Here is a 15,686-nt window from a genome sequence, read left to right on the forward strand (position 1 = left end):
CTTTGCCATGTGTCAAGGCCTCCTGCTGGTGGAGGAGCAAGCCCTTCTGGCTCACGTTCGCCTAGCGTTGTCCGATCTAGCTCAATATACTTAATGAATGAAAACATCGAACGGAAACAGAACGAGACTAAATAATGCTATGGAGAGAAGCAGCGCGGGTATGGGACTACATCTTCGGTCAAGTAAACAAGTTCTTCTAAACCCATGCCCAGCGAGCCATACATAACAATAGATTTATTACATGCGTAACAAGTACACCCATTTAATACATGTGCCACATAAAATTCATGCATGTGTGTATGTATTGTAATTCATCGATCTGTACAACACACAAGATAAATTTATCGCAAGGTGGTTCATTTTAAGTACCGAACCCTCTTTTAGTCATTAAACATTTTTTCAGTTGTTATATTGATATTTTTTTTTATTTTAACGTCCAAATAAATAATTTGACGTATGAATATTTACATACATGACAGATATACATTTAAATAGATGCGGGTTTTTATATTCAGGTCTGTTTCTCTGCTTCGCATTAACTGACAGTAAATAAGTGTAAATAAGCGAACGATTCTTGACTTGGGGTTTGACGACAAGCCAGCTTCTGCTATTGCAGATACGTTTGCTGGCGTGACGAAAAACCAAGAAAAGGATCGAATTGTAACCACAACAAAGCAACGGGTCGATACATCTCAGCGAAGCGTGCAAAAATATCGTACGCTTCGAGCTTTCAGGCTGGTAATTTGAGCGCAACCTGCGAGCAATGCACGGCACGTAGCTCGTAATCGCAGCAATAGCAAGTAACATGGAGATGTATAATAACAACATCACAATAGAACACATAATAAGCAAACACAGTCACACTACCAGGCGTGCAGCACGTATCATTGAGATATTTGCAGACATACAGGCGCATATAGCTACGACCTAATTAGGCACATTTTGAAACAGACAGACAGACAGACGTCCTATTAGAGGACATCGACAAGCGTAATCTTAGTCTCTTCCTCTGTGCTTCCCTCGAGCGATCTAACACATCCTATAAGTAGGCGCTTGTCTTTTACAGTCGTTCGCCATCGTTACGTTGATAGCACGACTTGTACTGACTTTATGACACCTTAACAAACGCTTGCTATATAACCCTGATTGTATAGAATCTACTTTGGAATTGATGCAAACTGCAATGCACAGCAGGTCTCTTAATGAGCCTTTTTCAGAGCGGAGCATGCACCGAAAATATCGCTATCTCTACAGTGAGACAACAAAGCCAGCTATGTAAAGATCCTACCGAGAGGCTCCAATTGATTTAATAAGCCAAAAAGAAACAAAAAAACTATTATAACGAAACGGGCAAGCACGCCATCTTCTCATTGCGATAATGACTAAATCATTTATCTGTATTACATAGCCAACGAATCAGCGAGGAAAACAGCCAATCATCGCTATTCAGTGATTATTATATACGTGTGCGTATATCCTGGGCTAGAAGTGCGTTCTTCGGCGTTGACATCGGTAGTGCTTGTTTAACAGTGGCCATTAACTATACCAAATAAATCTGTGCGCGAGTTCATTTAATATGAAGTGTTATAAGGAAGAGCAAAGAAGCAACGACGAAGACAGAAGATTTACCCAAATCTAATCGGAGCTTTAGATAGTTCCGTAGCAGAAGCAGCAGGAATCTGCCCCATAGTTTGTTTGGAAGAGACGGCGTGCGTGGCCGTAGCGAAAGACATTTATCCACGTGTTGTTGCAGTTTTAGTTCTGGGCTTTTTTGGGGGTGACATTTGGTTAGGAATCTCCAAAGGTGGAAAAATCATAGACCGAAAAGGTCAGAGAATAAACATCTTCCGGTCCTGATTGATTCTTTAAGTTGTCTTTAAGTTGCCGGTGTACCAAAGGTCTACTGGAAATTCGAGTCGACCTGAAGTTGGACGTGCTCTTCGCGAGCGCTTCGTGAATTCGACACGGTGACCGATTGTATCTGACGCATTGGTCAGCCATCGCACGACGATACCGACTGTGCGATAGCATTATCATAACGACAAGAAAGAAATCAGGTTTCAGACAAACTACGAAAAAACGTGAACTAAGGCAAAATAACAGGAAGAGGATTCTAGAGCACTAGAAGGTGGTTAAGGGTATCGGCGCGAGGATGCAGCACGGAAACGAAAGGACAATGGTACAGGTGTGTCCATGTTTACTTGCTTGCCGTAGCTGTTGCTAAAAGTAAACTATATCAGGATTCTAAGAGACCTCAACATAGATTGTATATCTCTATTAAAAGTTTTTTAGGGCTTATTTTGGTATTACAGTTAATAGCTTGAGAAATTTATTATTGGCTATTGAAAACCAGGGGGTATTAGTCTTTCAGCAGTATAATTATCTCTACCGTAGAGGGTCATTTGTCAAGTATGTCTTCTGCTATTGTTATTATTATTACTGTTACCAGATATATTTGTCAGTTCGATGGGTAAGGACGACAATGAGAGCTAAAGGTTCGTCATCGTACCACGCTAATGGTGATGCGGCCTTTCGTTAAAATTCTTTACTTAGAACTACCTAAAAGATAGATTTGTAATTTCACCGGGTACACGATTGTCTCGATAGTGATCTCATTACTGATCAGCTAGCCATTAGTGAATATAGTGATACGTGAACTTCAATGGCAGCCGTCGCTGACCAGTTTTAGTAGAGTATTGCCAACACCATTAACGTATAATTCAGTAAATTTTCATTATTAACCCCTATTTTTTGTATTATATAATACGTTGAAAACTCATATCACGGCAATCAATGTATTCAGACTGTTAAGCTTGCAAAATCAACTACATTGCGTTATATTACAGATGAAAATGGGTAGAGCTACTCACTGCGATGTGTCCGGCTAGATGACCTCTATTGCCCAAATACCTAGCGACTGAGTCTCTTTTCTTATTATTGAACCACACCTGACAAAGAAAAATTCCGGGTCCCTAGAAGAACATAGAATGAAATGAAACTATCGTTAAACCTATATGACGATACGGCAAACCACAAACTCAAGACGATTTCTATTTTAGGCTAATAGTAATTCTCGCTAAAATGAGCATTACAGCATCTCAGCATTATTAAAGAATGATCAAAATCAGAAGGAACCTGCAATCCGTAATACATTAATAGAGGGTCGTAGCTAGATAATTCACAGAGGCCTCTAATGTTAGTGCGGTACGTACTTGCAATACAAGAAAGACATTGAAAAGAAAAGCTGCGCCGACAACGACGTAGGGATCCTGGGAATACATGAAAAGGCCTACGAGCCACGGAAGACCAAGTAGAGGCACTAGAACGGCGACACCGCGTGCCCATTTGCAGGCTGATCTTACGAGATCCTCGTCCCGGGCGCTTTTTACTGTCCGCATTCGGTAGAAGACCACCGAAATCGCCAACAAATTTGTACACACTACCACCTGGAAGGTTTTCAAAGTAAATATAGCGCTGATTAATTTTACACGGCTATGGTGATTTGTCTTATTTTCTTTTGCACAGCGAATGATTATTCTCTGTAGACACATACGCGGATCTAAAGGCTAAATCCACCTAGCATCAAAAAGTACGAGAAATTTACTCCCTTTGACAAGAGAAGTTATTTCCAACGCTTTATTTTCCAACATCTGAATCCGAATCTACAATAGGTGCTAGCGCTAATTGTCAAATAACATTGATGGCCAGATGAGCTACTGGCATTTCTGATCCGATCAGATGATACGGTCCTCAGAATCAACAGATTGATAACAATGAATCGCAATAATATTGGTACAAGCATTCATTGCGTTCTTGCCGGCGTTGTTCCTCTCATGAAATACACACGTTTTAAACGAAATATTTATAGGGCTAAACTACTACCTGGATATGGGTATATGGAGCTGTTCTTGAAAAGAAATTTAGTTTATGACCGACCGTATGACAGTAGTTTATAGGAACGGAAAATTTCGTGATGAACCAAAACTCGTTGCGATGTTGTGCGCCGCGTATCCGTTCCATTGGTTCGTAAGAGAGATGCAAATTTCGCGAAATCGATTTTACTTTTCTTTTTTCATTTATATTGAACAGCTATGATGGGAGAGAATAGTTCATAGAAGATGAACGTTCGCTAGGGTGGCTGCGAGACATGGCCTAGTCCCGATAGGACCGCCAAACCTTGCCTTCGGCAAAGTTAGCTGAGCACGGTAGCCGACCGCAGCGACGAACCGGTACAAGGACGGTGGCGACAATAAGGAGGTAGAAAATTTAAAAGATGGCGAAACAAGCGAATGCCCGCAGGCGACGTCAAAGAAAAAGGATATCACTTTCAGGTTCGAAAAGCTTTGAGATTTTCCATCTTCCTTTCAAAAACCAGGTGTTAAGCGTTCTCAATCTAGAAGACGTTGTCCTGAATATAAGGTAACTTCAACAATAGATGTAAAACATACAGATTAACTAAATAAGCACGTCGACAATATAAAAAGGCAAATATTATTTTTTGCATAACTGTATGCTATGAAAAACAAGGAACATTTCGAGTACCACACTGAATTTGATCACGTCGGCAAAATTGCATTTCGCGCATCAATCGCGTACGTGAATTTTACAAAAGACCCAAAATCTCTAGTTGTATAGAGAAATGGGTCGCGTCAAAGGTGAAACGTACTGGACACGTGCAAGCTAAATGGACGCGGGCCTTAAAATTAGTGCAAGTTTGTAGTATTACAGCTATATTTTATTCGTCAAAAAGGCGGAAATATTGGGGCGCAGTTGTCATCGTAATATAAGTATCCATTCGGTAATTACTCACAGCTAGCTGTAAAGATATACATTACCTGATCACAAAATAAGAACAATTGACCCTATAAATTGCGTGAATTAATACGGTTTGGCTACAAGATATATCAGATTTAAACCCATAACTGCAAACGCGGTTACTGGCCATTGGGTCTACCTTCTAAACGTGTCCTAAAGTCCTATTTCTGAAACAACTATATCTTCATATTATAGCGATCATAGCAATTCACCTAGAGTGAATGGCGTATACACATGAAACTTAGCCGTTTTTTTTTTTTAAGATGTTTGTAACATGTAGCAATTTTTGCAGAAAAGGGGCGCCATTTAAACCGTACAGTATTTTATGTCGAAGCCTTTGTTTCTTCTACATCCTACATGTTAGGGGCTATGACAAAGGGAAAGAGCTTTTCACAGTACCGATGCGTAACCGTTTACCAACGACCAAGATGCCTTGCACGAGAGTATCACTCACGAAATATAAATAATTTCACATAATGCGTTCAGCATTTTCTTGGCTCGATGCGTGCTATAATACTTCAGGCATTACAAAATTTGTGTCTATTTATGTAGTTAACTACAACGATTTAATCTTCAGGTATGGAAACTGACTTCACAAGCTGAGGCCTTGCACTTGCTGAGGCCTTGAGTGTGATCTCGGCTGAAAAACGAGTATACGAGAAATACCGAAATTTTGGGCGCTCGCGCCGATCGCCATAACGCACCGTTCGCCAGTGCCGGCTAAGCAGAGAAAACTTATGACCTATGTTGTACGCGAGCTTCTACCCAAATTAAACACAGATGAAATGTTCTGCATAGATAAATATTCCATAGCCGTCGATAGTTGCAAGAGTAATATAGACTGCAAATCTTCTACACAAATAGAAAAGAAAATGGAAGCACTATATTTAACAGATACAATGTGAGACTTTTATATGTTTACAAGCGTAAATCCGAAAATAGCAATCAACAGTACGGTTGATTAATTACAACCTGACACTGGGTTTTGCACGATCGGCGTAAACGTCAAATTATGTCTATTATAGCGGCTCTCAATATGAGAAGTATAAAATCGTCTCACAGACGACACTGGCTCATTCTATTGCGTTTGGTGCAAACCAGCCGTCAAAGCCGTCACTGCTCACTGTGAAGAATAAAAATAACCTAACGATTGACGTTCAGGGGACGACCAAGAAGAAGATAAACAGAAAGGCTGACTTGGACTATTTAGCTAGATCGTAAGATCAACTATCTACCAACCAGTCGATCAGGCACGGGAAAAGGGCTATATCAGTGTCCCTGCTAGTTAAATCTGATGCGTCGAATGATTGATTGCCTCATGCAAGGCAAAACTAATCGACATTGACGGAAACAGGTTAAATTGAACGATGAAGACAGAAACAGGAGTAGCTAATATTATCGTTCAGCAGTGGATCTCCGCAAGCTTCAGACTGACCGGTCGGACATAGTTATATCACAGGATGGGGACACGTATCAATGAATGTTCAAACTAAAATACACGCACTAACTGATTTGTATCCAGTTCTCAGAAATTGTTCAGATACCAAATATCAGGGTGATAGTTGAGTAAAATAAGTGGATGAAGTTACGCAGATACGCATAACAACCAGCGGTTAGTATATCATACTCTTTCAATAGATCAGTAATTACGTACATCAGATGATTGCATTTTCATTCATTAGTGCCCTCCATATTTCAGGTCACGGTGCTACAGTCATTCACCGTGATCGGGACAGAGCTAACCGTTATAGTATCTAACCGCGCACAGGTTCTTATAGCAAACTATCTGTCGAATAGTTACTCAAACACTTTTAGCTGAGCTGTCGTTCCTTTTGATTAGTGGTTTTTCCTATGCTCTAACACCCTGCCAAGCAACACCGAGCGCTGTAGCTCCCACTTTCTTATTTATTGACCGGTCTGCTTTGTATTACGAACCATAATCCTTTTATAATTCTAACTTTAGTGACTACCATAAGTTAGAGAGCTTTCGACAGCTTACAGTTGCACAGTTGTTGCTCGAATAACCGTCTGTTTTTGCTGCAGCGACTTGCAAGGAGATTTTCGCATTTGTCCGGAAGCAAAAAACAACTTGTGCTTATATTCGAGTACGCATAGAACGGGCTATTTGCATACGATAATACTATTTGTTCGATACGAATGTGGGTATGTGTGTGAGCGTCTAAGGATAGGCCGGTTATGGCTTTTTGTCGTTGCCTTTACTTAGAACGGCATTGCGTAGCTCTGGGCAGAACATCGCTTACCGATGAGTGTCCTCCACGAGCTCTCCGTTTGGTCTTTTTCCTGTATTGCCCTTCGCCCCACATGTCAGATCATACGAGATTAATGCCATGCTAGAAAGGAGTTTGGTCTTCATGTGCGTCTTTATTTTGCCTTCGTTCTGATCTGTCCTTCTCTTCTGACGCAAATGCTTCACACAGCTAACCCAGTGAACCCAAGGAAGCAAGAAGAGGAGGCTCGACGGAGAAATATGCCGCTGTTGGTTAAATCAGGGGACCATCTATATATAACTACTCACTCACATCCTCTGCCCTTTGTTCCCACGAAAGGGGAGCATCGTACAAGACGGCCAGCGAGGACTGCCTTAGAAGGATATGAAGAGGCAGGCCTGATCAGAAGGCGAAAACTACAGAAAAACTATGCCGATAAAGTGATATCGGTTTGGGACGAACCTAAAGTGATTGTAAACAAGCTCGTGTGATATTTGATAGAAAATATTTTTCTCATTTTTGATTAAGATAGAGATTTCAAAAAACAACTTCACCACCGGCCTTTGTTTCCAATAAATACGATAATAAGAGATACCATTTTTCGAATACGTATTGCCAATACGGTTAGGACCATTACTGTTATATTCATTATCTAGAAATACTCTAAAGAGCACCGAGTTCAAAGAGCGAATGGCTGTCAAGTGACTTAGTAGACTTTAAGATGGTGAGCGTTTAAACTTACATTCTCTTCTTTAGCTTTTTGATGTCTTGATAGTAAGGCGGATGGAATATACACTGTGCGGTAGCCAAATCCACAGTTAGAATTCGAGGCAATCAAGTCCAACTCAATTAAATTCTCTTCCTCGGATCAAACACTCCAGCCACCGACTTGTAGAGTAAGCTTGCTCCATCGATAACAAGAGTAGTGTTCACCGTCTCTGAACCACAAACGTTCTGAAAGTCGGAATCCACCATAGTCACAAGCCTTCACGCCGGAAGCACCGTACGCAAGGTTATCAGCCTTTCTAGAAAGCGAGAAGTTTCTTCGAGTGCGACTTTAGAAACACTTTGCCGAGTGGTTATTACGAAGAACCGGAAGGCCCTGTCATGCGCGGCTTGCTTCGAAAAAAGACTCGAAGGACCCAGAAACTTAGCAAAAGAAGCCAACATAACACTGCTATTCCCTCGATTGGTAATTGGCAGTCGCGCTTTACAAACGGCCAAAATACGCGATCCTTCTTACTCTCCTTTATTCAAACTGATGTTGAGGTTTATAGCAGCTTAAGCACGAAACAGCTGACAATTGATGATATAACTGTAGGGGATGGCAGTTATATCATTTTTTCTATTAACTACCTACGAATGTTTCTCGCATTGGATGTGTCGGAAAGGGCTAGTTAGTGGAGACGGGTTTGCATAAACCTCGTACAGCAAAAACATTGGTCAGCTAACTCTTCCCTATTGCGTCATGGCTTAAAAGGTACTCGTCGTTGGTCCGCTACCCGTCAATCAGCAGTTACCGATAAATTAACGGTGTCGCCCGTAGCGTATATGCCCACTTCTTTTTTTAACAATACGAAGGCGTTGCGGTGAACTAGAGCTGGCCTACAGGTCGGGACTCGATTGGCGTCACCGTTGCAACTCTTTCCACTATTAGCCGATCCTGGCACTGATATGATAATTTTGTTAAGATCGTCGAGAAAGCAATTTATCGAGTGGAGTTGTTCCATGACATGTGCGCGTAAAGCGAAAACAGTACCGACGGCACTAATGGCCCTGCTGCTTGTCTGTTCTGTCTCGTTGTTCTTTTCTCTTACGTTCAGTTGATAAGACAAACAGGCAGACCTTGTCTATCTGTTAATTTATTACCAAGACTATATACGACGTCTGTGATAGTGCGCTTTCAGCAGCAGGCCACATGCCGAATTTGTGTGGTCTGGACGGCATGTGGTGATTGCATTCTGTTACGCTTTTATCAATGAAAAGTGAAATCTAACAAACCGTCAAATCTCTAGATCCAAAGCCAATGCATCAGAGCAGCTCAACGCGATACAACGATACTGCTCAACTTTCCAATTACTACTTCGACTGTGAACTACAGCAGTAAGAGAATACAGCTGCCCCGGACATCGGCGACACAGATCACATTCACTCTGAGCCATTCCGCCCTTCTCCTTCGGACCTTCCGGTTCGACAACTTAAAGGAATAAAGCGCGTTCGTCGAAGCCCTCGGCGGCGGCGGTGGCGGTGAGTGCCTTTGTCAGTTTGATGATGTCCGATATCTGCTTGGCCCTTTAGCTAGTTCACTAGCTACTATCTTGACTGTAGTTCATGAAGTTGCCATAAATGCCGCTTCCGCCATCGAACGCTTCATATATAATCATGGCGGAGTTCGCCACACGCATCGCACTACTGCGCGCACCTGGGACGTGCCAGCAGGAGATAGAAGCCGGCACGAACCGCACCAGTCATAGATAGATACAGCTAGATAATACAGAATCAGTAACGCTGGCAGCGTTGGGCAGCTTGGCTTTTCTAAGACTTTCCAGTGCTCGCTGCAAAAGATTCTACGAAGCCGGAGGCGAACCTCGACGTTTGCTGTTGTCATCGCTAGTGACGCTGAGGACACGCCGCGGTACTGGCATTAGCTAAACCCATGAGTGATCATTCACTACTTTGCTTCTCGGAAAGCGAAAGAGATACAAGTAGGTTACCTCGAACGGTCGCTAGATACCGTTGACGGTTACCGAACTTTACTCCGCGACAGCTTTGGCGTTGGGTTCGCAGTGTTTCTCTAGCAGCGCCAACGTAAACCTAATGAACTTCAGAGGAAACTATCATTACAAGTTCATTACTGCCACTGAACAATTTTGGCGGTTGACGCGGAATCGGCCAGAAGACGCTGCGAAAAAATGTGTTGTGCGCGCAAGGTGATTATTACGGTTATTGCCGCCATTACATCATATGTAGACATTGCGGCACGAAATTTCTGCGCGTTTAGCTTTCCCACATCTGTAGTTCCTCCGATCAAGTGAATAAAAAGCCTCTATAGTTTATTAGAGGTCCTTGACTTCTTTCGACCACTTCTGATCATCGTTATTTAGGACTAAAGAAGTACAATTTGCCTCCATATTAATTCAACTCAGCTGCTTAGAAAACGCTTCAAAGCCTCGACGAGATTAAGCAGAAGAATTTGTTTAAAAGCGTTCGGGAAAGTAGTATACGTTGTCTCTCTGTAATAGAAGCTAATTGAACCCTAGAAAGCAAGAGTACTGAACACTAAAATATTACCGATAGTCTAGGCAATTGGTAATCATTCTATTGCGGTCGGAAGAGTGATGCAACAAGAGTGGAGACTGCAATATATTCGAGTTGACTAATGTGTCAGTGCGTGACTTGGCGTGTTATACTCTGCGTATGTTGGAATAATCTGCATGTAGACATGGTGATCTGACTCGGTTAGGTCCTGTTAAGGCATTTTTTCTGTTTTTGAATCGTTTGCTGTTGTACGTCAGATCAGGGGATGTGTAGAGCAATTGATGAGCTGGATCAGTGTTTTCGCTCTGCCCAGAATGGGAGTTGGAGACATGTATAGACCGAAAGTTCCCATCACTGAAGTTGATAGAGCCAATGCAACTTGATATTCGTGTATTAATGCTGTTTCAACAAATAACTGTGGGTGGAATAGGATTAGTTAAAAGCTATAGTACGAAAATTCTACAACAACTTACTCCGTCAACCCTAACCATACTAGGCGTAATACTAATCTTTGCCAAACTGATGCCTACCACAGTGATATTGACTAGAGCTATTCCGAGATTACTATTTTTATTCAGCGTTTGCGCCTAGGTATAATACAGATAAGAAAATAGCATCCTCATTATTAAGGTTTCCTTTTGATAGAAAATCGAAGATTCTTGAACATTGTATGCAGTACTTCATGACCATCTTTTGATAGGTACGACCGGGCGTGCGTCAACGGAGAGACCGCGGATTTGTAATGGAGTTTGTGTTGGGAGGGGTAGCTGCTGCTGGAGCGGGCTTTTTCACCAATCCCCTCGACGTAGTCAAGACCCGTATCCAACTACAAGGCGAGCTTCAGAATCGAGGCACTTATAAGGTAAGCGATGCTTTAGGTATACTTAGCTCAATTTCGTGTGTAAACATTTGCATTTATTTGTATATATATATTTGTTTGTAGTTGCAAAATTTCCAAAATGTAACCCCTTTTGTCATTAATATTATGATAAATATTCATAACCGGAATGATTAATTGACGAAGATCTTTGTCTACTTCTAGGTACATTACAATAATACGCTGCACGCATGCTACCAGATCGCAAAACACGACGGTGTGTTAGCCTTGCAGTCAGGCATGGGACCTGCCCTGTGGTTTCAGTTTGTTATGAACGGCACTCGATTGGGCACTTACTCGATCCTGAACAGTTTTGGCTTAACGCGAAATCATCGACACGAACTTTCTTACCCAAAAAATGTCCTATGTGGCGCTTTTTCAGGGGCGATTGGCTCCTTTATCGGCAGTCCCCTGTATCTCGTCAAAACGCAGATTCAGTCTCAATCATTGAGTCAAAATATTGCTGTAGGGTTCCAGCACAAGCATGCTAGTGTGACTCAAGCGTTTTTAAGTGTGTACCGTAAAGGGGGTTGCTTTGGTTTATGGCGTGGGGCGAATGCAGCTATGGTAAGGGTGTCCGCCGGTTCTGCCATTCAGCTATCGACATTTACCACGATTCAGGAGAAAATCATGGAGAACCCCACCATGGCGCTCTATCCGAACACATCAATACTTATTGCAAGTTTCGTAGCTGGTATTGGACTTTGCTTAGCCATGACTCCGTTTGATGTCCTCTGTACGCGTCTTTACAATCAAGGTATTGATCCGAAAACTCGTCTTGGAATTTACTATTCAGGATTTTTTGATTGTTTTATTAAAATGGCAAAAACTGAGGGGTTCTGGGGGTTCTACAAAGGCGTTGGTGCTTCTTATCTTCGCCTTGGCCCCCACACTGTTCTCACGATGATGTTCTGGACCAACCTAAAGGAGCATTACGACAAACTGACGAATGACTATGAATTTCTGGCATTAACACAACTGAGCGCGGCCAGCCCTGACAAACAAAGAAGTTTAGATAATTCAATTTAAGTAGAAATTATCAAAGCCTAGATAGCTACTGATATATATATATATGGTATATCTGTTATCGGGTCGGTTGTTCACGGTTTGGCCGTGAGCATCTCTATTAGCTCTTCGAAAAAGGCTACAATAGTGTCTGCGTCACAACGCTACATGCGGTAATACAAAGCGGTAGTATCTTTAACGTCCTGAATGAAAGGCGCTGTATAAAATGAACTTATTTTTATGTCATGAGTATTGAATCACGTCTCGATAGAAACGAGTCTGTAAATGGTGAAACGGTCAACACTACATGTACATATCACAACAGATGTATACACATATTATTTAATAAAGGAAAAAACGGTTGTTGAGGTATGGCTACGTTATTGGCTTCATTTCTTGATGTTTGGTATACCTGATCACACCAGGTAAAATCTTTAAATAATCAATTTGCGCAACTAAGGAACTTCTATGGCGGGAATTAATCAAAGGTCAGTAAATCCTAACGACTGCATAGGGAAATTTTATAGCTTATCATTTAATGGCGAAGCATTTTGTCTCTAATTGTATAAAGTTCTTCTTTCACTGTTTATTATTATGCGCTCCACAGTCGATAGCCAGTTACCGATGAGCACAATAGATCAGTTAACAATGAACGGTGCAAATTTAAACAATTCCGTCATTACGTCGTGCCTACGTCGCCAATGAACCTACAATATGACACAGCGGCACGTGCAAACATCGAAACATAAAACGTGCTTCTGAGAGATGCGTGAAAAATAGAAATACACATGTGTATGCATATGGAAAGATGTCAGCTTTCGAGAGAAAAGTTATCGCTTTATGTGTCTTTCTGGAAATAGATCGTCATGGGCTTGAAGTTATTTTTAGTAACCACCAATAAACGCCAAAAAGGCATAGTCAGCAACTCGTCTCAGCAATTCTTTGAAAAACCACAGTCAGAAATATGATTACATTGGCACTTTAAAGGCATATATACCTTATGACCTTAGGGCAATTTTTTAACTGGCAGGGTTCAGGATTCACTCCTGGAAACTGATACATAGCTTGCTCGCCCAGCAGTGTCTTATTTCAAAAATAGCACAAACAATAAAGGTAATGTTTTTATGTTAGTTGATTACCTCAAATACAATACGAACATTTGTCTATGATGACACGAGGCGTTTTTCTGAGAATGCCGGATATCATTCTATTGAGGATACATTATAGGCGCAGTTTACTCTCGTCCCTTGACAGCATGGATCAGGCCCCTACGACAACATCTCTGCTCATACGTTTTATTTCATTCTCTCAAACAATATATACATACTCAGCAGTCACTGACGTCGTTGTGTTAATTAATAGTGAATGGCCAAGAGAAAAACATTCTCGGAAGCAAACAAACGAGGTTATGGAAATCAACACGCGCCTCACCTGTTTCGAATAAGGGGATCGCTTTTCCCTAGGCGTTTAGTGACATCCTCCGTGAAAAGGCTGAATAAAATAATCGAAGCAGTGCTTATCTTCTAATGCTATGCTGTCTGCATTCTGCGAAAGCTACGTACTTCTTGGCAGAGTCAGCTAAGTACGTGTCCGTGTTTAAGCAGGCGATCTTACTCGCGGTAACTTGCTCTTAATATTCATAGTTGTGTACGATGGTAGCAGAAACCTAACTTAGCTTTTTACTGATCAAAGGACCCCATGGCATTTAAAGCTACATTGTTTCATAACTCTCGGGCTTCGTTTGGGGCAAATCATTACAAGTATCGCCAATCTAAAAGCGTAACCTCGTTATAATATCATGTGTGATACGTCATTTACGTTTAAACATAAATAAAATAAATGGCAGGATTTTGATATAAGTACCGTGTGCTTTGTTTTGCTTTGCAAGGTTTCTGAATTATATTACAGCCTTTCTGATGCTATCGTCTCTGATGCTGACTAGCAAAGTTTAAGTAATTAGTCACACAACAGCGCCGTCAAGCATTTCTTCGGCCCGTTTTAAAATTCAGACGTATCAAGCTAACTCTCCAACCTCTATTGAATCTGCCAATAATGTTTTCGCAACAGGAATATATAGGAGAGGTGTGAGTAGGTTTGAAGTAGGATTAGGTAGAGCTCAACGATTAGAAGAAGGATTAGGTTTACTATTCAAAATGCGACCTCTTAGCGGTTCTAACAGCATCTTTGAGTGCTTTATACACTCCATTGTCGTAATTGTGAAGCCCACTATTATCTTTCAACTTTTCCCTTCTACGACTAAAACGCCGCATTTATTTCTTTGCCCATAGCTATAAACTCAAGAGAACGGACGGCGGTAAGTATTTGCTAATAACAGAATATTAACCGAGGTTTTTCCAAAATCCCATTTTGTTTGTTACCGATTTTTTACACTTGATAAATAATTCGTTTCTATAGTAACAATGCATAATGTAAAAGTTTAAAAATATTGATGAAGATAGCGTTACTTGGTATACTTACGATGCTGTTTAATTGGTCACATTTACATTTATTATGGTATTTTACAGTTTTTATGATATATTGTATGATTGAAATCGAAAATGATGAATCAATTACTCACCACAAGGGGAACGATAAAGGTAAAAATAGCGAAATTTTCCCTCGTAAGGAAGCATAGCTGCGCTGTACGATCATAAGGTTCTTCGAAACCCCAGAAAGTGGCTGCGACTATGGCCAACGGGGTTAGGTAGCCTGAAATATATCGAATGTTAAAGGTTCACGTTTGAGGACTAAACGAATAACTATACTATGATTAGAAAGAGGTAACAGCTCCTTGATTTTACACCGCCTTATATTTCTGTGCGTTTTCAAATTACATCGAATAACGTTTTGGGGTTTGACAGGTCAGTTTTGTCGTTGCTTCAAATCGAAAAGCGTCTGTTATGAAACAGCAATTCCCGCAAATGATCATAAAATGATGCTTGCATCACCGAATTGCTCTACTTGTATGGTGATTTTCAGGGCCTGAAAAATGAGACCCCTTTGGCTGCATGACCATGTCCGTAGGAAATCGCGTACTCGAGCAATGTATTATAGGGTTGAGTCGATATATAATTGATCGAGTAACTCCTGCAGCAGCTAGGATAACAGACCCAACTATTGCGATTTACTAACCCAGTACATAGTAGAGCGCGGTGGGAATATTGCTTCTAACGAAGACTATCCACATCACATGAATGATATGAACGCCTTCGAGACCCATCCAGCAGAGTGCCGAGAGGAAGGCTAAATGAACCAGGGCACCCAAAAGAGTGCAATCCTGTAAGGCAATGTAAAAAAAGGAAGATCCACATCCGTAATGGTCAGCAACGAAATAGCTAATAAGTTGATCGCTGATTAGAAGTAGAACTGATTTATGCTTCAATTAAAACCTCAACCGAAGGGCTGATTCTTAGCCTAAACACGTTTTCATTTATAGAGAATTGGCAATCAGAATTTGGCATACTAGGAGCCAGTAAATCGTCGCAAATGGCAGTGTATCGTTT

The 15,686-nt window shown here is 41.3% G+C and overlaps 2 protein-coding genes across 12 annotated transcripts in view; one reads left to right on the forward strand and one right to left on the reverse strand.

Moving 5' to 3' along the window:
- Positions 1 to 15,686, reverse strand: part of LOC111250760 (uncharacterized) — a 52,108-nt gene that overhangs the window by 1,746 nt on the left and 34,676 nt on the right. For 5 of the 6 annotated variants that reach the window (XM_086989443.1, XM_086989444.1, XM_086989445.1 and 2 more), the window contains 4 exons: positions 15,316 to 15,460; positions 14,762 to 14,892; positions 3,213 to 3,446; positions 2,871 to 2,972 (listed from right to left, as the gene is read on the reverse strand). In XM_086989443.1, coding sequence (XP_086845569.1) covers positions 2,871 to 2,972; positions 3,213 to 3,446; positions 14,762 to 14,892; positions 15,316 to 15,460 — 612 coding nt within the window. The remainder of the gene's footprint in view (positions 1 to 2,870; positions 2,973 to 3,212; positions 3,447 to 14,761; positions 14,893 to 15,315; positions 15,461 to 15,686) is intronic. The other variant, XM_086989446.1, reaches the window with a different exon arrangement.
- LOC111250761 (solute carrier family 25 member 35-like) lies at positions 942 to 12,561 on the forward strand. 6 transcript variants are annotated; one of them, XM_022806460.2, is made up of 4 exons: positions 942 to 2,185; positions 4,090 to 4,331; positions 11,002 to 11,163; positions 11,344 to 12,561. In XM_022806460.2, the coding sequence occupies exons 2-4, from the start codon at positions 4,290 to 4,292 to the stop codon at positions 12,205 to 12,207; spliced, it is 1,068 nt and encodes a 355-aa protein (XP_022662195.1). In that variant the 5' UTR covers positions 942 to 2,185; positions 4,090 to 4,289; the 3' UTR covers positions 12,208 to 12,561. The 6 variants fall into 6 exon arrangements, with proteins under 6 accessions (XP_022662195.1, XP_022662196.1, XP_022662199.1 ...); XM_022806461.2 differs by lacking the exon at positions 4,090 to 4,331 and having other exon boundaries at positions 943 to 2,185; XM_022806464.2 differs by lacking the exons at positions 942 to 2,185; positions 4,090 to 4,331 and adding an exon at positions 7,785 to 9,290.

Source organism: Varroa destructor, unplaced genomic scaffold, assembly GCF_002443255.2.
Source record: "Varroa destructor unplaced genomic scaffold, Vdes_3.0 BEIS01000005.1, whole genome shotgun sequence".
NCBI classification, from domain to species: domain Eukaryota; kingdom Metazoa; phylum Arthropoda; class Arachnida; order Mesostigmata; family Varroidae; genus Varroa; species Varroa destructor.

Bases quoted from the DNA above. Each gene is read 5' to 3' on its own strand.
- LOC111250761 (XM_022806459.2), top strand. From the start codon at position 10,674: ATGCAACTTGATATTCGTGTATTAATGCTGTTTCAACAAATAACT. The intron at 10,719-11,001 runs GTGGGTGGAATA...ATCTTTTGATAG, and splicing joins TGCTGTTTCAACAAATAACT to GTACGACCGGGCGTGCGTCA. The intron at 11,164-11,343 runs GTAAGCGATGCT...GTCTACTTCTAG, and splicing joins AGAATCGAGGCACTTATAAG to GTACATTACAATAATACGCT.